General features: G+C 36.1%; 1 protein-coding gene across 2 annotated transcripts in view; it reads left to right on the forward strand.

Annotated features, from left to right (window-relative positions):
- DOCK2 (dedicator of cytokinesis 2) overlaps positions 1 to 27308 on the forward strand; it is a 203119-nt gene extending 175811 nt beyond the window's left edge. Inside the window, exons 37-52 of one of the 2 annotated variants that reach the window (XM_054841776.1) lie at positions 231 to 321; positions 1394 to 1513; positions 3260 to 3349; positions 4673 to 4777; positions 5550 to 5691; positions 7386 to 7467; positions 10363 to 10447; positions 11979 to 12065; positions 12394 to 12570; positions 13917 to 14000; positions 18022 to 18159; positions 20431 to 20558; positions 22174 to 22354; positions 23878 to 23998; positions 24990 to 25132; positions 26496 to 27308. In XM_054841776.1, the coding sequence (XP_054697751.1) occupies positions 231 to 321; positions 1394 to 1513; positions 3260 to 3349; positions 4673 to 4777; positions 5550 to 5691; positions 7386 to 7467; positions 10363 to 10447; positions 11979 to 12065; positions 12394 to 12570; positions 13917 to 14000; positions 18022 to 18159; positions 20431 to 20558; positions 22174 to 22354; positions 23878 to 23998; positions 24990 to 25132; positions 26496 to 26570 (1849 nt within the window). In that variant the 3' untranslated portion in view covers positions 26571 to 27308. Of the gene's footprint in view, positions 1 to 230; positions 322 to 1393; positions 1518 to 3259; positions 3350 to 4672; positions 4778 to 5549; positions 5692 to 7385; positions 7468 to 10362; positions 10448 to 11978; positions 12066 to 12393; positions 12571 to 13916; positions 14001 to 18021; positions 18160 to 20430; positions 20559 to 22173; positions 22355 to 23877; positions 23999 to 24989; positions 25133 to 26495 lie in introns of those variants that run through there. The other variant, XM_054841777.1, reaches the window with a different exon arrangement.
- Positions 27309 to 27867: the final 559 nt, after the last annotated feature.

A 27867-nucleotide genomic window follows, 5' to 3' on the forward strand; every position in this document is an offset into this window, starting at 1 on the left:
GTTACCTCCTCCTCCTCCTTTTGTGCAAAATGTTTCAGCATGCAAAGAACACAGAAAAGTCTGAACAAATGCACAAAGCTTTAACATGTCTGTGTCCTTAAAGACTCTTTGGGTAGTGACTGCATGACATCCATGAAGTTTCCATTATGGACTTTATCTAGAACTTTTTTGATACTCAGTATCACAGTCATGTCAATATCTATTCTAATTCTTCTTCTCTGCTCTAACAGATATTTGTATAAATTAAGAGATCTTCATTTAGATTGTGAGAATTACACGGAAGCAGCATATACCCTTCTACTCCATACGTGGCTCTTGAAGGTTAGATTTTCTAAACTCAATATATAAATAAGCTTTTGCAATTTTCAAATTTATAAATTAAAAAGTGATTGTCTTAATCTCCGATTTACTGCATATTAGTTACTTTTGTTAGGGATGTTCAAGTTTCCAGTTAAAAATACTGCAGTAGGTCACAAAAAATTAAGATTAATTGTCAAAATTGTATTTTCAATCGGTGATTAAAAGCTACATGTTGGTAAAACTAAATATTGTAGCAAAAATAGTTTTGCTTTATAGTGAGATCATTGTGTGCAAATTCTGAAGCCATTTAACTTGTGACTTTCATTTTGCAAATTTCTTACTATCCCAACCACAACAATGATGAAAATTAAACACAATTTTTTTCCAGCTATCACAGGGCAACACCTGACTTTTCATTTTAAATAATATGGATCATTCTGCCAAATTATGCTTGCTTTCTTTGTACCTGGCAATTATTTTTTCACTACAACTAATGTTTATTCTTATTGTAACTGACATTATCAGTAGAAGTGGTCAGTAAGATGCATTTCTTTTTCAAGGGAAAATTCAAAATGTAAATGTTCTTCAGCAAAACTTTGAGATTTCTTATGGAATTTCTTTTAGTGCAAAACCATATAAATTTGGCTTTTCACAGTGCTATTTTGCTTACACTTCATTTTCACTTTTCTGATCATACAAAAATATGAGGTATATTGTATGTATTGGTATAGGCAAAGATAATATATACAAATATTTTAATACCAAAAAAATCAAAACCAAATCGGTCAGGATGACACCACTGAAATAAAATGAACTAATTTTCAAACATAGATTTTTATCCAAAATTTTTGAGTCGGAGCAGGAAGGAACACAGGTTTTTAAAATGTTATGTCTAGTCCTGGTTATCACATGAAATACAGCACTAGTTTGAAGAGGTAATGAAAACATTTCCAGTTTCTTTGTGGAAGGGTAAAAAAGACTGGGGAAAAAAAACAGGAGAGCTCGGGGAACCAGATCTTGAGGGAGTGGGGCCATGTGTGTGAAATGTTGAATTCCCAAATCATATGGTGTGTTAATGTGTTTTTATTCTCAGTGGTCAGACGAACAGTGTGCACCCCAAGTCATGTCGACAGAGTTCCAGTGTTCACAGACCTATCGACACTTGAAAGAGAATTTGTATGAGAAGATCATAGAATACTTTGACAAAGGAAAGGTAGGTCTGTAGATTTCTTCCCCCTGCCAAATCTTTTTACTGTGTTCCTTTGTACAGTAGTATTTAATGAATATTCTCTGTATAAAACATTTGTGTAGGGAATCCTCTTTGAAATGTGGGTCAAGTAAAAATTGTGTCCTGAGGGCTTATTCACAGAGTATATCTGTTCTATATGAACATGTTCTTTCAATAACCACATTGAGGGGTAATGGTTTTTTACTGTCAGGCAGTAATAAAATAACAAAAAATGTTGAATGTACTATCCTTTACTAGGAAAAGACGACAGACTACATAAATTGCATTTCTAAACCATTCAGTCATTATCTCCCAACAAAACAGACAGTTCAAAATGGCCTTATTTCTTTCAGAGAAGTCTGAGAATTGTATCCCAAATTTAAAATGTAGTAGTTTGATGTTCAGTACCTGGGTTTAGTTCAGCTTCTCAAAAAAAAAAAAAAAGAAACAACTGTTAATAAAATTGCCTGTCAATACAATGACAGTAGAGCTGAGATTTTTGGAAATAAAGCAAAGGACTAGAAAGCAGGGAAAAAATCTGCAGTGCTGGATCATGAATCTTATGACCCAATAAGGCCTTTAAGTCATTGTGCCTTGTTCAGCTGTATCCAAAGGTATGAAAGGGCAAGGCAATTTATTACTACTTCTTGCAAAATAAAGGCATAACTCCCCCACAAAAATCCCTCCTATAATTCAGAAGGTAGAAAGTTTTTGGTGCTTCAGCACTGCACAGGAAAATGCAGCGCTATTTATAACTTCTCAAGTTTTTTTGTTGGCATCTGAAATAACTACAATGTACAGTCCCCACCCACTGTATCAGAATAATCAAATCCTCAGGAGTTCTGATCTACCTAGCATTCAGGTTCTCCTCAGACACAGCAAAGGAGGTTATCAGGCAGCTGAATGCAGCTGTCAGGTTCAGAACTGCCTAGCCTAGGAGTAGGTGGCACCATGTAAAAAAGGTCATAATGTGTGTGACCACCAGTGACCTTACATCGGTAGAGAATTATGCTTAGAAACCCCCTTTTGTCTCCTTTATTCTGAATAGATGAGAAGACTGATAGAATTTGAGAAACTCCCTGTCTCGAGGATATATCTGCTTTAAGACCACTTTTGTGCTATGTACATTAAGTGCCTATAGCAGATGAGAAAAAGTGTCCTAGTCTTTCCAATGCAGCTCTGTAATTCCTCACAGTAATTTTCAGAGGTAGCTATTAAGTTGTGTGGAAAGAAACAAGCTGCTACTCTGGGCAAGTGGCAATTTAAGTCTAAGCCTTGTAATCTTTTAGCTGTCCATATGCAAGGCTACCTATGATTATATATGCTTCTGAATTTCTTGTAAAATGAAGTGTTTTAGAGAGGCAGGTGTCATCCCCTCATACACTGCTCCTATGCTTGGGGTGTATTCTGGATGCTATGCACCTTAGTGATTTACTCTTCTTTTTCAATGTATCTGAAAGATTAGGTGATTTTTTTTATTATCTTATTGTAAGAATAAAGTAGGTTTACTTATTCCTTTCTATAATGAACCATAAAACACTTTTATTTTTTACATTAACCTGTTTTCCTAAAGTTTATGATTGCCTTGAGTCTTCCATTCTAAATGTGCAGTTAATAAATGACTGCAATTTAAAGATAGCATAATCAATAAAACTGTAGTTAAACAGCGATGCATTAAAAACTTGTTTGTTGGTACTGGATTTACTTTTTGAATATGTGGTCACATTACAGATGTGGGAAGAAGCCATATCTTTATGCAAAGAACTTGCAGAGCAGTATGAAAAGGAAGTTTTTGACTATGAACTTCTAAGTCAAAACCTGGTAAGATCATATACAGCTCTTCAAATTATTGCAGTCACAGAAATTAGTACTTTTGAGCTGTCAAATGATAGAGCTGCTTATGAGCTTTTTGTATACACCTGGGTTTTAATTGATTTGTCAAAGCATTGCTATCTTGTTGTAATGTTCCAGTGGTAGAGATTCATAAAGAACTGTTTGTTAAAGTTGCATGGACATCTGCTCATTGAGATATTTTGAAACTTTTATAGATGAGAGAAACACGTTCTCAATTAGCGCAATTTAAAGGACATGTATAAAAGAAATATAACAGGGTTTTGAGACCTTTGTGCTGCTTTAGGGTAGAAAAAACACCTGGATGCATTTCTTCCCTGAAATTTTTCTCTTTTAGGAACTCAAATCTTGACAAGCTTAAAGAATTCTGTCCTAACTGGGGACTGGGGAATTAATACATCACAAGGAATTAGAACCAGGTCCAAAGGCTAGGAGGAAGATCTTAAAGGAAGATAAATATTCAATTATTTGTTTTCATTAAAATTTAATTAGTCTAAAAAGAATCCCCTTCACCACATACCTTCTTTTTCCCCACCCCCAAGACTCCACACGTGCATGATCTTTAACAAATGTTAATAAATCCAATAGATATCCCTGAATCTTCCACAAAGAAACCATGGGAATCAAAACACGATGTTCTTGTGTTGTGTATAAAGCAAGCTTCTTTTCCTCTCAATGAATTCTGCTTTTATCATAAACTAAAAGATAAAGACAGTATTTTTGCCCATTCCATTTAAGTGGCAGTGTTGCGTGTCTCATAGATGTAACACAGGAAATAGAAATAGTAAACCTCTATGACACTTAGTATTTTATGGAAGACGTTGTTCGAGGCCCTTGACATGGTGTGTGCCCTTAGCATGATGCTAGGGCAAAAGCTTGAGTTGATCCACACCTAAGAAAACATCTGAGGTAGGGAGTTTTTCCAAATGTACTATTTCAGTAATGTTAAGTGTTTGAAGTGTAAAATGCGACTTTGGTGTTTGCTTTTTTCCTTTTCATGCTAGTAAATTAAGGGTAAGCTGATTCTGAGGTCAAATAATTGAAGTTGAAGCCATACACATTTAGCTATGTATTATATTTGCATATAAATGTAAACAATATTTAATGTACCACAGCAGCGTCATGTGCCATGTGCATGCTACCTGATTATTGCTGTAGCTTACCAACTGATACTTGATAACTCTTGCATATTCACTGATAGCTGTAGTACATAGTGCAGTACTACTGAAGAGGTCAAATAATAAATGGAAAAAAACCCTAAACAGAAGTAATTGTAATTGGTTTTGTTTTCAGATTCAACAAGCAAAGTTCTATGAAAACATCATGAAAATTCTGAGACCTAAACCAGACTATTTTGCTGTTGGGTATTATGGACAAGGATTCCCCACATTTCTAAGGGTAAGCCTGTTAAAATTCTTACTTTTTTCACCTATTTTCATATGCTTCTAAAATCATGACCCTACTCTATCATTGCAAGTGAGTCTCTGGGGATATTTGCCATGGATTTGGTTTTGCTTGGATGCAGGACTGTAGTCAGAATCTGAATTGTTGCTTGTAAGAATATGCATGAAATGTTTTCAGATGCGTTTAAGCTGATTCTTTCTCTTAAATGGTTGTGGGAATATATGCTAATATTACACCAAAGGAAGTGTGCACCTTTTGTTTCTGGTATTATAGAAGTATGCTGTTAAATGAAGGAAACTGAACTACAAATGAGCCCATTTGGGGTTGGACTGTATTGTAAATGAGGACATTTCATAACACAAGGAGAGGAAGCAGGCTAGAAGAACCCTATATATTGGTATTAGAAAGCTGTGAAACCTGGACCCGGAAAAGCAAATCCTTTTACTTGACAAGAAGAAAAGGAATTTCAGTACTTTTCTCACCTCCCATTCTGATTTTATTCTGCTTTACAGGAGCATCGTCAGTGATGATGCCAGTTTATCTTCATTCTGTCTAACAGCACAAAGTATTGTCTCTGGAGTCAGTGCTGCATTCCAGCACCTGGTCAAAGAGGTGTCTTGCTTTATAGTTAATGACTATTTGGAAAACAGTAACACTCATTCCAAAATTTGGAGACCCCATTGTATCTTTGTACTGATAAGCATGCATCTGTAAGTTCTGCCTCAGCATCAGACAGCCCAAGAAATCAGCTATTTATTCCTTGCAGAACAAAGTATTCATCTATCGTGGGAAGGAATATGAGAGGAGAGAGGATTTCCAGGCACAGCTGATGAGTCAGTTTCCCATTGCAGAGAAGATGAACACCACCTCAGCACCTGGAGAGGATGTGAAAAACTCTCCTGGTCAATGTATCCTTGAACACCTGGGAGATTACAGAATGAGGGCGGGTTGGGGAAACCTTGTTTTTACCAAGAGTTTATCTATGTGGAAGAATAATTTCCTAAAAAGGATGAAAGTTTATTAACGTGGCAGCTCAGTTTGCAGTTTTAATTATATGTCCTGTGTGTCTTTTATGTTTTGTTCCTAAGATGTTTGCTCCTGGTTTTCAAACAGTTCTAAGGAGCCTGTCTCTTTCAGTCATCATAGAATCATTTAGGTTGGAGAAGACCCTGAAGATTGAGTCCAGCCATAAACCTAGTCCACCACTAAACCATGTCCCTAAGTGCCATGTCTACACATCTTTTAAATACCTCCAGGATGGTGACTCAACCACTTCCCTGGGCAGCCTGTTCCAGTGCTTGACAACCCTTTCAGTGAAGAAAATGTATTCAAGTTCATACATGGTTTACCTTTATTTTCTTCAGATGGCAAACCTAGTGATGAACACCTGAATTGGCTAAGTTTAAAGCAGCAAATTGTCTATTATTGGCTATTATTCCTAGCTGTTGTGTCTTGATATTAAATTCATGTCTTCCTTGGACATTGTTCTGACTGGCATTTGTGTATCACATGTATTTCTTGGCAACATAAATATGCCTTATGTCACTCTCAGTAATTTTCCTAGGAAAATTAATTCACAAACATCATTAACCACCTTTTAGAATGCCTTAAATTATTCTTGTTTAAAAGTACTCTAACAGTTGCTTGCTCGCATTATCTTTTTTTCTTCATGTTCTGATTTAGATCATTACTGGCTGAGCAGATACGAGACCACCTCGCAGTATCAGACTTTTTGTTTTGCCATGTGTTGATTTTCCTTTATTAATTTTCAAGGTAATATTGTAACACTTCATGTGCTCTCTTGAGTATATTCTGATGGAACCAGCTGGAGGAGAAAAGGAATACTGTTTTCATTTCACATTGTTGGGACTGACACAGAGAGTATTACAAGCTTGTCTAAAATAGTACATTAAGCTTGAGAGCCACGCTCTCCTAGTTTGTCTTATGTCTTAACTAATGTTATTGGTTTTGAGATCATATGCTTCAGTCCTTTCTTAATGTAGAATTGGCTCAAGTCTATTTGCAACTAACAGGACATGCGCTGCGTATGTACTTAAGAAAAAGCTACGGAATCTAACCAGAGGGCATGAGTTTCAAATATACTGAAATATATAAGAATATGATATATTTACTTACAAACACAGTATTCAGATTAAAAAGTAATGCTTTCATAGAAAAAGGAAATGTCAGGTAAAAGGGCTGCTCAATTACAGATTACAAAGATGAAATACTAAACGTCATGACATTATGCATGTCTAAAGCTAGTGAAACTGTTAACATCAGATGTTGCTGATATTCTTTTTGTAAGTTGGCTTGGCCGTAAAATTTAATGAATGATTCTTTGTGATAAATTCAGCTACAGGTATTCAATATTCAGTAAATAATAAAAATATGCAGTTCAAAAGTAATATTAATATATATTCACTGGTTACTACTGGCACATTTTTCCTTTTTTGGCCAAGAAAGCTCCACAAATGAAACCCTGAACCCTGCAGATTTTTCATCAGGAAATGTCTTCTTTAATTATTTTTTTAGTTCCTCCACAGCCTACAGTATTTCATACTGATAGTTAATAACATGCCCTTAACTTTCACGATTTCAGATATCCAGTGTTTTACAGTGCAACCAGTCCTGGAGGAGCAACCTAAATTCAAAAATAAGGCAGTACCTGATCAAATTCTAAAGTAAGTGAATTTCTGTAATAGATAATGTAATGAAAGTCAGTCCATATTCCTAAACTGACAACCATTATTTTGTGAACTCACTTATTTGCCAATGAATCTTACAGCTTTTATTGTCTTAGTTTACTGGCATGTATTCCCCAGGAATTTCATGAAGGAACATCTACCCATCTCCCACGTAAGGAATAGCATCTGGTTACAGGGAGGGGAGGTGGAATCCATGCTTTGAGTCCAAACTATTGAGTTTTCAACACAGCTTCTTAGACAAGTGATGGAGAGAGGATTTTAGAGGTGGCTGGCAGTATGAGAATGATTGAGTTGAAGGCTTTTGTACAACAGACTCTTGTTTGTCTTGGCAAAGCACTTGATGGCAAAATGGTTTCCATTGATACTACGTTCAAAATTTTATAAAGGAGTAAAGGAAATGAATTGTCCAAAGTATTTTGAGAACAGACTGGCTAGTATTTCCAAACTCCTAACCCAATGTAGAACAGGTTGAACTTAATACATACTCCTAATTACGTGTTCTGACTGCATGTGAAAAGTGATGGTTCATTCTAATAGCTGATGCCAAAACTCCATACAGTACCTACTGGAATATTGGTTGACTTCAGGCTTGTGAGATTTTTGGCTCCAAATCCATCAGTATATAAATGGGGGACTACAAGAAAGATGGAGAGAGACTTTTTACCACGGCCTGTAGTGACAGGATGGGGGCAATGGTTTTAAACTGAAAGTGGGTAGATTTAGGTTGGTTATAAGGGAGAAATTCTTCCCTGTGAGGGTGGTGAGGCCCTGGCACAGGTTGCCCAGAGAAGCTGTGGATGCCCCATCCCTGGAAGTGTTCAAGGCCAGGTTGGATGGGGCTTTGGGCGACCTGGTGTAGTGGAGGATGTCCCTGCCCGTGGCAGGGGGTTGGAACTAGATGATCTTGTAACTTAAGGACAGCAAAAAGTACAAGCACCATCGGGAAAGGCAGGCCATATTTTCTCCCTATTCTTGTCAGTGCCTTGTGAAAGCACAAGGTGTCACTTCACTGTATCTCCCTAATTGCAACTGGTTGAAACAGGCAACTTAAGCTAAAATTTCTCCAGGTAAACTGAGGCGCCTGCATTTTTAATGCCAGAAAAGCTTTGCAATGCCTCTGCATTTAAACAAAAACTCAGACTAAACGCTTTAACAACATGCGTATTATGACTTTTCAAAACGAGACTGAAGATAGAAGGCTTCTTTTTATCGGCTGAGATGAATTCATTTCTAGCTGTTCCACAGCTGGATTCAAACCAGGTATCACCTTCTCTATAGAATCTTTACTGAAATTTCACTTGATTCAGAGTGGAAAAATAAGAATCACCTCCCCACATACACCAAAATAAATAAAGCAGATATAAGTACAGGCCTCATACTACAGGATTAAAAAAAATGACCAAAAAAACCACCAAAGCAAAAAACCCCGACCCAAAACAAACAACTGTGGTCCCAATTTCTACTAGAATTCATTTTTAAATCAGTAACTGCAAGACAGTTATAAATCTGGTCTTGTTCGACTAGATTTTAGTGTAGTACCAACCACATTGTGAACCTGTAACATTTTTATTTAGCAAAGTGCTCCACATAAAGTACAATCTCTTGTTGTATGGGAGATTTTGTAATTGTTTGTCTCAGCTGCAGAATTCAACCAAACTGCTAATTTCATCTGGTCTTAGAGATTTATTTTTATGAGTGTACTTTATTGGGCATTTAATTGTTAGTTACATTAGTTGATGGCAACGCATTTATTCTATGAAAGAGCTTCAAAATATCTGTCCTTTCAGATATTCAGATTTCAACTGTAAAGTGATCTGAGTCAGTATGGCACTATTTTCCACTTTCTTTTCCTTATTGATGAAGATAATCTTAGTAGTTTGGATCGGAAACCATAGGTTCCTATCAACTAACACAACAGAAGTTTGCTTAGCTCAGCTGTCTGAGGTGTCTCTGTTTATTTGTTTCTCTAGACTGCCAAAACATGGTTTGGTTTGACTGTAAGGTATTGCTGAGATTCGTTTTGCTCTGCAAAATTAGCTTTTACTTATAATGTCTTAAAATTGAATTCCTCTTTAAAACCAAAACTAAAAACCTAAATGAGAGATTTTTCTGTGGACAGCAAAATACTTAACCAAAACTGCAATCTCTGTTCTTTCAAATTAGCCAGTGCTAAAAGCCGAGTGGTTACGAGTTTAGTGGAAATATGTGCTCACATTGATTGAGAATGATTCATTAGCTAAATAGAATAGACTATAACATGAATTTGCAATAGATTTCTTTGCATTGATGTCCCCCTCTGCAAGTGTGTTTATATACATTTTCTTATCCATCGCAAGAAATTATTAATGGATTCAAATGTTTAGTTTCTTGAATAACTATTTTTCTGCATTGTGAGCAGAATTGTTAGACATGATTAAACTGATTTGGCATGCACCGTGGATGAAAAAACACATGTATTTCAGTCCATATATCTGCTCTGTTCAGTCAATTATTTTTAACAAAATGTACTCCTTTTGTATGCCATTATAAAGTTGGCAAACAGTGTGCATGCCACAGCAAGAATGCAGGAAAGTAAAAATCTTTTCTAGGTTTTAACATTAATCTGGGAGTTCTGGAATTTTTTTACCTGGAAATTACACCTAGTCACAAGCTGAAGCTTAATACTTGTAAAATACTGTGTGTTGACTCTGATTTATAGATAAAGTAGTTTTGTCTCCTGAGTTTTCAGTAAAGTGCTTTTTCTTCTGAGTAGTAAATTTTCTTTTAATTAAAAACTCAACTGATTCAAAATGAAATATTTAACTGCGATAACAAGATCCATAAATTTCTGAATTCTGTGTTTTAAAATACTCTTTTTTTAAAATCTTTCAGTTTTTATAAGTCCAACAATGTGCACCGGTTCCACTATTCAAGACCAGTCAGAAAAGGATCTGTGGACCCTGAAAATGAATTTGCTGTAAGTAAATCAATGACAGGGTGATGGAGGCAGTTCCAGTAGCTGTGACTGAATTTTGATCTAGATACTTTTGGTCTCAGATTACTCATTACAGACACTCTAATTTTAGGATCTGGTTTAAAAAAAAAAAAAAAAAAGGCAAGATTTCTCTATTTCAGCACTACTCCTATGTACTTACTCAATGGTACATTACTGTTTCGATTGCAGGTAAACATTATGTAGTTAAGTATGTTCAACGCATTTGTGTTAAGCAGTAACGTTTTCTGGTACAGATTTTCACTATGAAACAAGATGACATGTAAATAAATATCAAACGGTTTGCCTCTTGTAGTTTACGACACTTTTGTCAGCTGCCAGCTTGGCAGAGAGGTGTGTGTTGTCTGCTTTCATCAGTCCTGCGAAATCTTGACAGAGTACTACCTATGTCATTTTTATTCCCATGCAAGGCTGAGAAATAGTCTTCATTGTTCAAATATTCTAGGAAAACTGCAACACTATAATTTATTTCTCAGTGTCACGCATAAAAATGTGCTAAGTTTCTATATTTTAATTTTACAGATACCTGATATTTTATAGTTTGTCGTGAAAACCATACCATCCAATCTTTATGGCTAAAGCTGTGCTCTTGGGTGACTGATGGGAAAAGCCATTTTTTTTCAAAAATGTACAATTTCAGTTATGTTCGTGCTGATCAGTAAAGTCAACAATTTTGTGTAAGGAGCTTCTTACCTGCTCTTAAATTAAATGCTGCAGATGCAAACTCTACCCTGACATCCCAGCTTTGCACTGTATTATCAAGACTCATGATGCACATTGGCTTCCTTTGCAAACTGGAGAGTTTTGAACCTATTTATGAATATACATTTAATTGGCTTTACAAAAATTAAATGGTTAATGTTTTCATTGCTGACAACAATAGATTTATGCATACTTACTTCAGATGGGTGGAAATTTGGATAGTTGAACTATGTCTTCATTGCATTCATTATTATGTTTCTCAGTACTGGCACTTTAGATGAGCTGATATTGGTAAAATAAGGAGCAGTAGGGTAAGTGAACTACTGGCATTTTAAAATACCAAGAGCTAGTCTTGTTCAGAAGAGGAAAACGAAAGAGGAAAAAAACTAAGAATGCTGGCAAGTTGTTATAGGGCTATTACTGCTTTTAATTACAGGAATATGTTTTGAAAGTGGAAGGGGGAAGTATTATCTGGGTAGAGGGGAGAGTAGGTCATTTAGTCAGTCATTCAATCTGTAATGGCAAAAATAGGAATAGATACTAAAAAATTCAAGGGTAATTTTCTTTTTCGTCTGCTTTGTGCAGGCTTAGTGCCTGAAGATGACCTAATCTGAAATCAGAAAAATGATTTGTGCAAATTACTGTGCTAGATTCAGCTTGCAGTGTCCTTGCCTGCAAAAATGTGCATATGTTTTCCATCTACATTATTTTCACTCTGACATTTCAGAAGGCAGAAGAGATTAAAGTTTAAATCCTGAAGTATCATTTTCTCCCTGCTATGTTTTTTTAATAGTCTATGTGGATTGAGAGAACATCGTTTGTTACAGCATACAAACTTCCTGGAATTTTACGATGGTTTGAGGTTGTCTCCATGTCACAGGTGTGTATTAACATGCTAAGAACCCATAAAACATGTATCTACATGAATCCTCATGTACAAAATCATTTGCAAGTTTATCACACGAGGCTATTGTTCTTATTTTTGTACATACAAAACTGTTATTACTTATGTTTTATCTTTCTACTGCTAGGATCAATATATCTTACAAGATTATTTATAGTTTCAGGACCAAGTCCTAAGAGAATTGAACAAATCTGTGTTGGTTTGCTGAATTGTAAGAATGTTGTTCATATATGTGAAGTTTTATAAAACAAAAAAGACATTTTTATCTCTTTATAAACTTTAAAAGTCTTTTGTTTCTTTATAGACTACAATTAGTCCTTTAGAGAATGCTATTGAGACTATGTCCACAACAAATGAAAAAATTTTGATGATGATTAACCAGTACCAAAGTGATGAGAACCTTCCTATTAATCCACTTTCTATGCTTCTGAATGGAATTGTTGATCCAGCTGTTATGGGTGGCTTTGCTAAATATGAGAAGGTAAGAGCTTTTAAGTCAATGGAGAGAACATATTCAGATATATTACTTCATAATCCTCCTGCATCCTTTGTTCAAAGTGGCAGTGGAATGTGGGCTGGGAATATGAAAGCCATAACTCTACTGATTAAGAGAGCCTCATATCCTGGTCACATCTGTCTTTGAAAGCAGAAACTGGCAAACTAGAGTAACTGCAGCTCAATATTAATTGCAGTTATGAGGGTTTTCATATACATGTGAGACGAGATACCCCTTTTGTAATGAAATAGGCGCTCTCACATCAAAAGATTTGGTCTGGAGTAAATCAATCGGGTTTATCCTACAGTAGATCTGGAGTATTTAGATCTGGGTTATCAATTAAACCATTATCAGGTTTTCTCAGTAACTGCAGCCATTCTGCATAGCAGGTTTTGTTGTTAAAAAATGTGAATACAAATAAAAACTGTTCTGGCAATACATGGAAAATGGAATGTCTTGAGGAACTGAACTGTAGAAAATTTGTCCCTAAGACCACCTTGTGAAAGCGAGGCAGGAGAGAAAGCAGGAATGTTAAAAACTCATGTAAATTTAAATTCTAAATTATTAATTATTAAATTTTTTGATAAAAATGAATATGGCATTACCCCACCGCTGTAGAGCTCTATTATTTCTGCCTGCCATTTCCTGATGAAAAGCATGTGCCATGTTCAGTAGGCTCAGCATGTCAGATAGACTCAGATAGTGCTGAAAAGTTGCCATATATATATGTACAAACATAAGGTACATGCAGTACACATGACATATTCTGGAGGAGTATGACTTACGCTATGTTAATTTGAGAGTATCATTTGTTTAGATATTTGGCAGTCATGGACAAATAGCAACATTCTTTTGTACATGGGGATAAAACTTTTGGGTAGCAAAAGGCCATGTATATGCAATATCTTCTTCTGCTTATCTATGAAAGAGTTCAGTTTCTTTATTGTGTAACACTGGCTAATGTCAGTAAGTACGATGCTTGAATAAAATGATAATTTATCAATTTAAGTCATGATACTCCAAATTTGTGCCTTTTTAGTTTCAATGCAAGCTTAATAAAACAATATTTGGGTTTCATAGTAAAGGTCTCAAGCTCAGAAGCGTTGGATGAAGTCTGAATACCTTTTAACAAAGCAGAGAAACCTCAGTTCTCAACGGATATAAGAAGGAATTATCACTAGCAGCATCTGGTTAAGGAGCATGCATGTATCTCATTTGATGACCAATAGTCTGGTCACCAGCTGGAGTCAATGGAGTAATCACTGATTTCTTTACCTGTTGAAATGATGGACTGAATATTTTTTTTTTTTTTTTTTTTTTTTTTGTCTAAGGCTTTCTTTACAGAAGCATATATCAGAGACCATCCAGAGGATCAAGAAAAGCTTAATAGACTCAAAGATCTAATTGCTTGGCAGGTAACTTCTTACTGAGAGCAGTGATCTGAGGCTTCATCAGCTATTCCTTTTTTCTGTTCCTTTCTAGCGGGAGAACATAGCATTTAGATGATTGTGTCATTTTTACCATTTGTTTGGGGTTGGGTTTTGGGAGGTTTTTTGAGGGCTTTTTTGTTTTTGACTGTTTCCCCAAAGCAGGGAGTGGTAGAAGAATAAGATTCTTCTACAAACTTTCTGTGTAGCTCTCTGATGAATTCAGAGTATTTATTTGAAAAGGAGCTTATAGTAACATATTCTCTCTTAGACTAAACCTTCTGTTTCAGAGTATGTAAAAGGACTATCTATTTATTATTCTATTTTGATATTAATAGTTTCCCTTAAGTAGGAAACAGAGCTTCAACTCCTTCAATTTTAACGTGCCTAACAGGATTAGCATGTATTCCATTACTAACCCACTAAGATCACTGACCAAACAGCATAATTCCTTACCCTCTGATGTGGCATGTGTTGGATAAAACATTCTTGGGGATGTAAGCGATCCTGTCCTTCAGGTTTTTTTAAAATCTGTGCCTAAACTGGAGAAATGGCTCAACTACAACAATCACATCATATTTCCTGAGGAGTATCATCATTATAGTGCCTGTTAGGAGTTAGATGAAATGCTACTAGAATCAGGGGAATTACCCCTGTATCTCCTTACGTCGTAGGGAAAACAGTAGGCCAGAAAAGTACTTTGTAGAACACATCATTTGGAATGGTTTACCAAAAGCCACGTGTACTTGGCTACATTTATGGTTAAAAGGGCCAGGATTTCAAACTCAGGTTGTATTCCTGGAGGCAAAACTGAGAGCATGACAAAAGTCATAAGGACTTCATGAATTGCTGGGAAAACAAGTATTTGCAAATGTCAGAATTTCTCTTGGGAAGTAACTCCTTCCTAGAGGTGGGTGGGGTTTCCTTTTTTGGGTTTTTTTTCTGTTTTGTTTTGTTTTCATTAGAAACCTTAATGGAATGCTAGTTGCTTGCAGGAGTTATTTTCATGCTCAATAACCCTTCAAGACTGCTGCTACTTATCTTTTGTGGGACAATTAGCACGGAAGACTAGTAGTAAATATTTTTAAGCTATATCTCCCTAAGAAAACTGAAAATTCTGCCTATGCTAGCAGCAATGAGGTTATTTGGGTTTTTTATTTTTAGTGAACATATGATAAGCCAACCAACTGCAGAACCCTTTTGTCCTCAAAGAGAAGCATGCACCTATGGCGGTGGTAGGAGAAAAAAACTATTTTTGCTGAGATTCAAGGGGAAATGGCTCTTTTCATTGGCCTAAGCATTTGTTGTGATAATGGAGGGAAAAAAAACATGACCTCAGAAATTATCAATTCTATTTGCATTATCCAGTCCAGATAGAAATTATTGCCATCGATACATGGCAAAATGACTAAGAGAGAAGACGCACACACTTTTGCACATAGGTAGTTTGTTAAGAAACCACTAACTGCTAAGTCCTCTGAAATTTAGATGGTTTAAGTGAGGAAGAACTGTTTGCTGTGTAAATGAATGGGCACAGTAATTGCTATATGAAGGCATAATATAGTGATCTCCCTTTCAAGAGGGATGTTATGAAATAGTGTGAGTTAATCTGGAATTTTACTATCAGAAGTGAATGGCTCAAGATATATCTCATCATGTTCCATGTCTCATTCTTTGTACTAATGCACTAAAAAATTCTTCCTCATTGATTTAATCTTATGCCATCCATGAGAGGAGGGCTACAGTATCCTGCGCTGCATCAAAAGCAGCATGACCAGCAGGTCGAGGGAGGGGATCCTGCCCCTCTACTCCACTCTGGTGAGACCCCACCTGGAGTACTGCGTCCAGCTCTGGGGTCCTCAGCACAGGACAGACATGGAGCTGTTGGAGTTAGTCCAGAGGAGGCCACAAAGATGACCAGAGGGCTGGAGCACCTCTCCTATGCAGACAGGCTGAGAGTGTTGGGGTTGTTCAGCCTGGAGGAGAGAAGGCTCCAGGAAGACCTTATAGCAGCCTTCCAGTACCTAAACGGGGCTTATAAGAAAGATGGAGACTAACTTTTTAGTAGGGCCTCTAGTGATAGGACAAGGGGTAATGGTTTTAAACTAAAAGAGGGTAGATTAAAACTAGATATAAGGAAGAAATTCTTTACGCTGAGGGTGGTGAGACACTGGCACAGGTTTCCCAGAGAGTTGGTAGATGCCCCATCCCTGGAGACATTCAGGGTCAGGCTGGACGGGGCTCTTAGCAACCTGATCTAGTTGAAGATGTCCCTGCTCATTGCATGGGGGTTGGACAAGATGGCCTTTAAAGGTTCCTTCCAACCCAAACTATTCAATGATTCTATGATTCTATCTCTGTTTCATAAATGAGAAAGAGCAAGAATTAATCATTTATTGCTCTCTCAACCTTGAAATGAATCTTCCAAATAGTTTTAATGGATTTTTCTTGGCACTATTTTCTCAATGTATTTGAAGTTTCTTCCTGTTTCATTTTGATTCATCTCAGTTTGGTTTTTAGTTTGAGTCACCAAACTTTACAGCTTTCTCCTGTATCGTTGCCCACCACAGGCTCTGTATATGGTTGCTTTCTGACCATCAGAAGTACTCAGTGGATGTAGTGGTATAAATTGTCTGTAGTACCATTTGGCATTAGGAAATAAAGTGGTAATTTATATCTATCCCTGTAAATCCCTCTAAAGGGGACAAACAGGTCTCTCTAATAGATGGGTTTTAATACCATGTTTTTAACAGTTATATTGAAATTGAACTTCCATAAAACATGATCAGGTCAATAGGTGGACCAATGTATACAACATTAATAGTGTTTATAGGGTCAGAACACAAAAAGGAAGCATGGAATCTAAGTGGATTTTACAAGAAAGCCCCAAACATTAATGCAAAACAGTTAAAAGTCAATGGTAAAGTAGTTAGAAAAGGTTACTGGCAGAAGGGTAGCTAAAAGTATGTTGCACAAATCTCACAAATCACCTTCTTCAAAGACTGAAGAAAAATGGAATGTCTTTATATTTTAGAGAAGCACTACAAAGTTTCTCTTTGTGAATACGTTTATTATTAATTAAACAACATGTCAAAGTGTGCTGTCCATTATCTTTGAAGATAAGATTTGTTTTGTTTGCTTTCAACTGGCTATTATTACACTAATATAACAGCAGAGATGATAGTAGCTATATAATAGCAAAGGGGAAAGCATTGTAGGGAAGAAGGGTTAGAAAGGCACTATTACTATCATATTTGCTTCATTATAAATTTTTTTTCTCTTTTTTATTTGGTAAGCAAGCCACTTCTGACAAAGAAGAAGGATTTTTTTAAGAAATTCAAGCTGCCTCTGGTCATGGCTTGAGTTGTTCATTTGTCTTTTGAAGCATTATCTTACTGCATTTTTCGTGTGATGTGGGGAGTACAGAGGAAGTCTGCAGAGTAAAATCGAGGAGGAAGGAAGAGGTCACCTTCAGTAACCAGGCATTAACATATTAAATTGCTGCAGCAATTGTCAATGTGATCACAGGATTAAGTCCCCAGTAGATTCATTGAAACCTTTCCCAGTCATTTAATCCTCCATTTGGAAAGAAAAGAGTTTGAAACCACCTGCCTGGAATCTACTTGGATATTTTTTCATCCCTACCTTCTTTCTTGTAAACTATGGCAGGCACCTTCATAAGCAGGTGGACTAGTAGTCTAAGAATTTCTTAAACTCTCTCATGGTATGTTTAATCTCATAAGTGATTAATATTAAAATATGTAGAAGAGAGAAAACAGTCACTATGAGGCAGCCAACATTCTTCAAAAATTTACTGAGCAAGTCCATTTTTCCAGAGCCCTTTCCATCTTGTAGTTGCTGCTAAAAGCTGAGATCAACTGACAAATCTGTCTGCCAATTGCAGTAAGAGTGTCGCAGTTCACTTAGCAGATACTTTAAATGGAGCTAGAAGGGTTGTCAGACCCAGTTTAATATTCTAACTTTTTTCTTCTTTTTTTCCTTCTTCAAGATACCTTTCCTTGGGGCTGGAATTAAAATTCATGAAAGAAGAGTTTCTGATAATCTTCGTCCTTTCCATGACCGTATGGAGGAATGTTTCAAGCATTTAAAAGTTAAAGTGGAAAAACAATATGGAGCCAGAGAATTGGTATTGCTCTCCTTTTAACCTCTCCTGCCCTTTCTCATTACTTAATACACACCTTGTTCTTCTAAACAAAAACACATGCTAAACTTTTTTGGGTTTTGTGTGTTTTCTTGTGATCTGAAGGTAGTAAGACCTGAGTTTTATAGTAAGAGTTGGTTCAATTCTTTGATGTATCAAATATTCCTCGTTCTGGAAGATTTGGAGTATTTTATTATGTCTATTAAAATTGCAATTCTTTTCTGGCTTATTGAGAAAGTAAAAGCGAATTCTCGTGTTTCTCCTCTTTCTAATTTTTCTTAGTTGTTTAGGGCTTTGATCTGCAATTGATGTCTCCCTGTGCTAGCCACTTCCAGCTGTGTTGTAAGCAAAACTTATCATGTGTATAATACTATAAATGTTAGTTGAGACCAAACTGAAATATATGGGAATTGGAGGATATCTTCTCAACACAAATTTTCTCTCCAGACAATTCTTGAGTAAAATAGTCTATCTGAGCTTGTGCAGGCCAGCAAGAATGATACTGGCTGGTTTTGGGGATTAAACACCAGTTGCTCTAGAAATTATTTTATGTTGTTGCTTTCAGCATTGATGATTTTGTAAGAGGGTTTATTTCTTCTTTTATAGGGGAAAAAGTAGCAAGTTTCTAAACTAAATTTTGGATTTGTGCTGTGTTATGCACCAATATGATGAAAATTCTGTGTATTTATCTCAGTATGTTTTTCTTATTTTCAGTCCCATGCCTCCATCCTTGGCAATAATAGAGACTGTAATCCACAATTAGCAATCTTGTCTAATCCTTGAACCCTTCAGCGCTCTTACAGATCAGCACATAAAAAAACCAAGTAACCTATTTAAAATTTTGCAAGAACAGAGAATGTACTTTTTGAATGGCACTACTGCCGTTTTACCATATCTGACTCTCTAGTGGCTGGTCTGAGTTTTTTTATTAGAAGAAAAGAAAAGAAAAAAAAAAAGTTATGCAGCCCTTGTGTCTTTATCACAAGATTCTGGCCATTCAAAGGATGAGCAGCATGTAAACTCATTGCATGTAAACTCTGCAAAACACTTGAAAATTATTCTTGAAACTACAAATGTTTCCAAGTCTTCTGCTACACATCAGAGTCTTAGTGAGAAATGACATCAGAAGCAAAGTACTTGAGAATTTGGCATGTGAAATTATGCATAAATTTTTAATATTTTCTGGATAATCAGAACAAACCCCCGTACTCTAATATGAGAAGTTTTGTAGAAGTTATTCATATCCTGTTTATGGGACAGAAATTGAAGTAGGCTACAAAAGTAGTTTATGGTATGCACGCACTGGGAAATTCTCAAAAACCTGCCTCATATCATGACATGATGATATGATGAGCTAACTAGGGAGAGGCTTGCTTATCCCAGGAAATAAACAGAAAAAGAGAGAAGAGCTGACTGCACTCTACAATTTTAGATCCCAGAAGTCACCCCTGAAGAAAGAAGACAGTTCTAGTATTAGCCAAGAAATGTGATTTTTTTGTCCCTACCTTGTTAACAAGAGTAACAGGAAAGCATTTGGAAATAAGTCAGATAGATTGTTTCAGTTAACTTTGTACCAGACTGCAAAGCCTAAATAACCATCATCATCAAGCTGAATATTTCCATTGTGATAGCTAAATCTTCTTCAAGGAGATTTGGAGGGAAATCTCCTTTTTCTCATTCCACTGCAGAACATGCTCTACCTCATGCTTTCCAGACAGAGACGGTGCAGCATACTTGGCTTTGTGCAATATGGATACATGATGACCTGGAGAATCCTCTTGTTCTTCCTGTCTGGCTATTAGGGAAATAAACTTTCTCCAATATTTGCAAACATATAATTTAAAAAGGCTGCATTAATGTATAGAGATGGCAGAATCTGTTGTATTGAAGAAGCAGCATGATTAGTGTCTTGGAGCAAGGACTAACTAAATCTATTTGCTCAAGCAAGTACTTTAATGGCATGCCCCAGGTCTGTTCAAAATAAGATCAGCAGACACTGTTTATTTTAATTTTTTTTGCAAACATAAAATTAATTATGTCAATTGTAGTTTATTTAGCTACTTACTGTATCATTGAGTTTGAGAGGTCTTAGAGCGTATCCAGACAGAAGAGTCACAGTGATTAATGGTTGCAAATAACTTCTTTCATGGCAAATGTTAAAACAACTGTGCTATCTTCAAGACCTAGTGAGAAGGGATGAAATGAGGTTCACACAAAGTTGTTTGATAGAAAATGTTTCTCTTTTCCATCCTGTAGCCAGATTTTGATGACAAGAGAGTAGGACGGCCAAGATCCATGCTGAGATCCTATCGTCAGTTATCAGTTATTTCACTGACTTCCATGAATTCGGACTGCAGTACTCCAAACAAAATTGCCTCAGAAAGGTTGGTTACAAATACAATACAAATTTTCTTTCAGTCTTGGTTTTTAAACAGTTTTATGGGATGAAACTAAAAGATTGGAAAAAAAAAAAAAAAAAGGCATTCAAGGATAAAGACCACTAGCAGTCTCTTCACAGTATGCCAAAATTATTTTTAACTCTAGCTATCACTCTCTCCTGGCTTAAAGCTGTAGTATTTCAACCTTAGTAGACAAAATATGCTCAAGTCTCACTGAAAAAAGTTACATTTCATTTTTAGGAAACAAATATTTTATAATTTAAATGACATTTCAAACATAATACAAAGATCTGGGTTTTTTGCAAGTTTGTCTTTATACAGCTTTTAACTTAATTAGCATCCTTTTGCTTGTAAAAATTGGAGAGGAAGAGGAAAGCCTTTAAAAACTTACAAGTAAGGAGGCAAAGCCTGGAGTAATGTAAAATGTTTTGCCTAATATGCTTTCTTAACTGCAGCACTGGGAAACATAGATTTTTAAGTTTGAGAGAACAGTTATAGGTGTATTGTTTAGCTTTTTCATCCACAAATTGTTTTGATCACTTTATAAATTATCCTTTGGGCACACAGAACTTCTTCCCAAACAAGGCACATATGAAATTGATCTTGCTGAGCAGTGTTTGTGATTTTTTTTTTAAACACCTGATTTCCCTTTTCGAGTACTTCAATTTTAAACAGTAAAAAGTCCAAAAGTGTACGACCCTAACTTGGAAGTGTTTCTTCTTAAGATACCCCTCTGTTCTTGTATGTTCCTGCCCTTCAGCTTCCACTCAAGAAGGGTGTAGCACAGAAACATGATTTGTGGCATATCTGCCAGCCCCATGTCTCTGATAAAGCATGACTTCTACAGAACCAGACAACTATACTTAAGCAGCTAAATCAGGCGCCTACTTTTAATTCTTATGATGCCTATTTGTTTCTAGGAAGCACGAGACAACAAATTGACCATGCTACTTGCTTTAACAATTTTTGTTGTAAAATAAGTTCAGTCCTATGTTCAATGGGCTAATTACATCAGCAGAGGAGGGAGTAAAGCCAGCACCAATTTCATAATTTTTTAAAATGAAAACTAGCCCAATTTTTAAACTGTAAAAGTTAGAGGAAGAGAAGGATGGAGATTTTTTTTTTTTACACTGAATATGTGCATTGTTGTCCAATATGGTGAAATAAATAGGAGTATGCATTTAAAACATGAGAATAAATGGTAACTCTGTTCCACTGTTTTCAGCAACCAAAATAGCATGTCTTGCTTTCAGCACCATCACCATCGTGCATAACTTGCCATATGAGCTCTAACTCTATTTAGTTTAGCAGTTCTTAAGCTAATGCCCAAATCTTTAAAAAGGGATTTGCACTCATATTAATATTTTACATTCTTTGCAACACTTTAAGATGATGTCATACCTCCTGAAGGCATCTTATTTGTATCCACAGTTGCCAGCTGAAGCACATCATGTAATTTTTGCCAACAGTTTGCAAGGCTTATAGAAAGTCAAAGGAAAGGATGACCTGCATTTATATTTCATAGGGAAATGACGTCAGAATACCAGTGGCTTTTAAATTATCACTCAGCAACTTGTACTTTTTTCTTTTGCTCCTGCAGCTTTGATCTGGAAGTAGTGCTACCAAAGCCAGTAAAAGCAGAATCAGAGGAGACTGCTCTGCAAATTAATCCTCACCCTGAAGTAAAGATGAGAAGGTCCAAAAAAAGAACAAAAAGAAGCAGTGTGGTGTTTGCTGATGAGAAGACAGCACCTGACATTTCTATCTCCGACATGAAATGTGTATGTTACTGATTTAGAGTAGTATTTTATAATCCATAAAAGAGAGGACATTACTGCTTTGCTTAGGAAAAGAAAAATATATCACATAGGACTCTAGCTGTCATAAAGGGAAATATATGCAGGATGCAGAGATGATCTGCCCTGCCATGAATGAAACCTGCAAGATGCTGAGGAGGAAACAAATCAATGGAAAAATCAGAACATCTCTACTTGTTTATGATGACAGATAATATAGCCCTGAAGTTGCAAATTCTGAAGCTTGGTTAGCTTGCAATAGAGTACTATATTGGGAGGGTTAAGCTGCAGAGAGGCAATTGACTTTCCTGCAGAGAGGCAATTGACTGTGCTGACATTTCACGGCAGCTCCTTGCAGTCAGGGCTATTTCAAAAGTGATGAGCCCTGTACCTTTTGTACTTTGTTATGGAATGTGCAGCTGGTAGGAAATTGCAAGATTGCAAACAGTGTTCCTTAAATGGTGCCAGACTGAAGTTTGGAAGCACAGGCATCTCTCACTCCATAGATGATCTGAGTGCTTTTATTGCATTGCTAGATCATTAGAATGACTTACATAACTTATATTGCGCTTTTTCCCCCCCCTCTCTTTTTTTTTTTTTTTGGTAGTTTAATTCTCAGGAGGCTTTTCTTCTTTTAATATAAAAAGAAATAATATTTTTTTAAAAAAAGATGTCCTCTTGATACACAAGCCCTATCTAAATTAAAGGATCAGGCAATAACAGATTGTTGAATTACACAGAGAGCATAAGTCATTTGATAAAAAAGTTTTGGAGGAGTCATCAAAGGCAAAGTGAATTCAATATAAAGCTAAGATTCTTTTGGGAAACAAGGAGAAACTTGTGGAGGATTATGATTGTCTTAAACCATGTGTCCTTATACAAAAGAGAGATATAAAGCACAGTCATGCTCTGAGAAGCATTAATATACAAAAACAAGCAATACCTTTGTCTTTTGATTAAATTAGATAACACATACCCCTAACTGTGGGAATCTCACTATGTACTCAGTGACAGGATTTTCTTTTGCTTCAGAAAAATAGTGATAAGCCTTGCAGGAGCCGAGCTGGCTATGTTAATGCAATAGGAAAAAATGTTTTCAAAACTTTTTACATTGCAGATCAGAGTCAGAGCTGGCTGATGGTATTATTCCAAAGATATGGTAGGAAAACCATGCTACAGTTCCAGATTACAGAATCTCTTCTAGCTAGCTTTTTTAGAGTAATGCTTTTTTCTGTATGGAATTAAATGTATTTATCTAACTGTAAATCATCTGCCAAATTGTTACATGTTTTTAGCTAGTGTGTAATATTATATGTGGACCCAATTCTACTACTTCTAGTTACTTTTATTGTTTACTCCGCAAACAATTCCATAAAAAACTTGGGTTTGGCATGATAGTTTGTTTATTAATTATTTTCTTTTATGCTTTTCACAAAATACTATTTTGCTTAGATCTTTGTTGCTCATATCTCAGTTCATCATTAATGGCTTTTTTTTTAATTAAACAGCTGTCAAGGAAATACGAGTTCATGAGTGACACCAACCTCTCAGAACATGTAGTAGCACCTCAGAAAACATCTGTCCTCAAGCAGATGAGTTCTGTCAGTCGTTCTATGCCAACTATCCCAGGTAAGCTGCTTACAGTTAGGTAAGAGTTCTGCACTTCTTTATTGCTATGTTAAGATAATAACTCCAAGCAGAGCAGGTAGCTCTCTCTATGTGGCTCCATGCCTCTGAGACAAAGATTACAGTTTAAGTGTGTATTGTGTATGTGAGGCTGAACTGCTACTCCTGCTTGATAATACTGTGCTGCCTAGTGCGAACATGCAAATTCTAAAAGCGTTACTTCTGGAGCTCCAAATTTTGCTGCCTTGTATACTGGGGGCATTCCCCCTGCCTTGAAAGAGGCAAGGTTTATTCATTTTCCTTGCTTTGTAGGGACTCACTTGCAGAAGCAAGGGCATCTGCAGTCTGCCCTCAGAGCTGAGGGCAGCATTGGAAACAGGAAGAATTGCTCTGTACTTTGCTTCAGCAGATGAATATCCCCAAAGGTTGCCCCATAGTAGGGTTTCAACTTCTGCTTTTGATGTTAAAGAGGAATCTCATAAGCCTTCCTCAGCGAGAGGAAGGGGAAACAAGATAACATAACTGCTCCATAGAAAGATTGACAGTTGTGTGATAGGGAAGGGGAAAGTGTAACTGAAGGTGAAACTCATCTCTAGGCCAGGGTGTACAGGATATTTCAATATCCTTTACCCCCTACTTCTTCCATAGCACATCCCATTTCTTAGTCTGCACTATCCCTATCTTTCTAGATGCCTGTAACAGACATTTAGCACAACACAACAGACTGTCATGACCCACTACTTTTTCATGTATATATCTATTTTTTCTTATTTGACCAGATTGGTTCATTTTTTTTCACTATTCAGTTTCAAAGTAATGAAGTTGAGTGCTTCCCCATTACATATTTTTTGTATTCTAAGGATATAGTTAATTAAAAATGTCTCATTTCTTTCCAGTAATTGCAGTAGTTCATTATTTTGACTTCTGCTTTATCTTATACTCTCTCTCCTTTTTTTGGTTTTGTTTTGTGCAACCAATATGTTTCTATTCTAAGGATTAACTCTGTCCGTCAGCCCAGTGGCACCTGATGAAACAATTGCATCACATAGGTTGAGTCAGCCAGTGTTTCCTTCCACCTCAGATGGTGACAAGAAAACCTTGAAAAAAAAGAAAGTGAACCAGTTATTTAAAACAATGGTAAGTTATGTGTTTATGGGGAAAAAAGAAAGTGTTACCTCTTCAAACATTCTCTGCTCTGAAAATTAAGTAATTTTAAAATACCTTAAGATCGTAAGTCAAACTTCTTTTTTGTTTTTCTTCTCTCGTCAGAGAGAGGAGTGGAAGCTCTATGGGGAAACAAAAATTTGCCGCTGGCTGTGCTGTTTGGAGTAGGGATGTACATCTTTGTGGGTTTAAGAGGCTCAGTTGTGCGTTTCTGCATCTGTACCACAAGAGGTCTCATTTGACCTACTGATTTTCTCTGATTTGCTTTAGATAATATTAACAAAAGAGGAAAGCAATTACTACTTGTTTCATTTAATTAGGTCTAGCATCAGAGTAAGGTAAGCATAGCATATATGGCAAAACATGCACAATGTGAGACAATTGCTGATGTCAGAGATGCTTGCTTGAAAGTAGAAATTGGCTTACACTGGAGTCAATGTTGTTTAAAACAGGTTGCCTTTCTTTAGAGTAGGAAACCTTTCACTGATTTCTGTGCAAATTTCACAAAATCAAAATGATTGAAATTAATGTAGTGTTTTGAAAGTATGTATATTCAGTGCAGATATTAAGATTCAGAAGTTTTAAAGTTTTCCTATTTTTTCAGGTAGTGGGAGGATGACATTTAATGCAGATGCTGGTAGCTTCTGATATGCATACTGCATAAGCATTCTGTGACACTTGTTATTTTACATGTCAACTCTTTGATCTTTCAAAGCAAAGGTTGATTATTTTTTAAATAATTATTATTGTTATTTTTAATTTTTTCTGGTGAATAGATTTCATTTTCATCCATGAGTTTCTGCAGTCTTTTAAAAAAAATACAGATGGTGCCTTCAGTGACCATAGAGCAACATTTAGGAAAATCTGCATTTAAATGTGCTCATAATCTTATTTTTCTGGTATGAACAAGAATAACCTATTAATTTGAAGTCTGTGGGATTTCACTTATATTCAATTTATCACATACTTGTTCTTTTCAGACCCAGGAGTAACAGCATTTCAGCATGATCTCATCCACTCACGTTTAAACCTAAATAGCATATAAAATAAAGAGGACAAAATGTCCTTTTTTACAAGTCTGAGAAAGGACTGAATAAAGCCAACAGTCCATTTGTATAGTGCTTCACAGCATGACTGGAATCACGTGGACAGGTTTAAATACAGGTTTATGGTTTTGCAGAATAGAGAAATTAATTCAAACTATCCAGGATTTGGTCAACATCTTTTTTTCTCTAGGCACAGCTTAAGGCCACAAGCTAGTAATTAGTATACATATTACTGAATCCAATACAGTAGTCATTTTAACATATGGCACTCTGTTGTTCTTTTTTTGCAGCGGATTTCCAGAGTTCTAGAAGATGGAAAGCAGTCTGTGGAGCACCATTTCAAATCTTCATCTACAGATCTGTAATTCATTCCATTACAAGACCACTTCTCAACCGAAAATAATTATATATAAATACATATCCTATTTTGGACCACTGTCTCCTCTAAAGAAAGGCACTGATAACATAGATGGCTAATAGAGAATATGAACTATATTCATGGGCTCTGATAAGTTACTTGTGATACAGATACAGGAATAACATTTGAAGACAATACTAAAGGATGTGCCCACCAGGATATGGAACAAAAGTTTAGTGAGCCTCTGGTTATATAGATCAAAGGGCATTGTGTGTTCCTTGGTGACAAAACTTGTTCTGGGAAGAAAGATGTATTAAAAGGCCATCTACAATGGTTACTATATAATGTAAGTCAGATCCTATTCTTATCAAAGAGCACAGAAGTTATCGGTTTGTGTAGCTTGTATAGACACACTCCAGTTATCTTTAAACTATTGCGGGCAGTGTAGTCAAGGCAACAGATGGCTCAGCACAAAATAGCCACTGACAATTTACTCTGTGGCTGTAGCTGGATTTACAGTCCTCAGATCCTTCTGTTGCTCCCACCACACTGCTCTGTATCCTCCATCCTTCTCAGGGTGATGTCCATGACTGTGACACCATATGCCTGAATTTTTTTCAGAACAGTGGCTATTGTGTTGAAAACATCTGCAAAAGTTTATTTACACATGTACAAATTACATCCAGCAGTATGATAAACAAAAGCTGCATTTTTTGCTGTTCATCAATAAAATGTTAAAAGTTTATTTTATTTGCCTTGAACTTTTCTCCCTGAAATCTCTAGGTATCATCATATGTAAGGTAATAGTTTCTTGCTGACAGCAAATGGAATTCTACAAGTCCAAGTCTTCTGCTTTCAAAATTGATTTTCTGTGTCTCTCCAACTTATGAGGTAGAGTTGGAAGATAATGCCTTGTTGGCATGAAGCTAGACATCACTGCAGGTCAGCATCTCGGGGATTTTGTAACCTGTCAGTTCTTTCTAAAGGCAAGTATGGTATCCAAATGTAAAGGTTTGTAAAAGGCGAGTAACTGATTTGCTTCGCTCATACCTTTCTTTGACACCTACATAAACTTATGTAAATTAAGTAAAATATGACTGTATAGTGTTGTGGCTGGGAGAGACTGGCCTTGTTGCCATTTATATGGATATGTGAAAGACAAAGAGGTTAAAATTATTCCTTGCTGAGTGATTAAATCAATGGGGAGACATCTTCAGTTTGTTCTTAGCCTAACTATAAACACTTTTACGTTCAGCATGAATAATTTATTTAATGAATTTAGACTCTCTTTGCAAGTTGTCAGT

The sequence above is a fragment of the Grus americana genome, chromosome 14 (genome assembly GCF_028858705.1).
Source record: "Grus americana isolate bGruAme1 chromosome 14, bGruAme1.mat, whole genome shotgun sequence".
Classification (NCBI taxonomy): Eukaryota; Metazoa; Chordata; class Aves; order Gruiformes; family Gruidae; genus Grus; species Grus americana.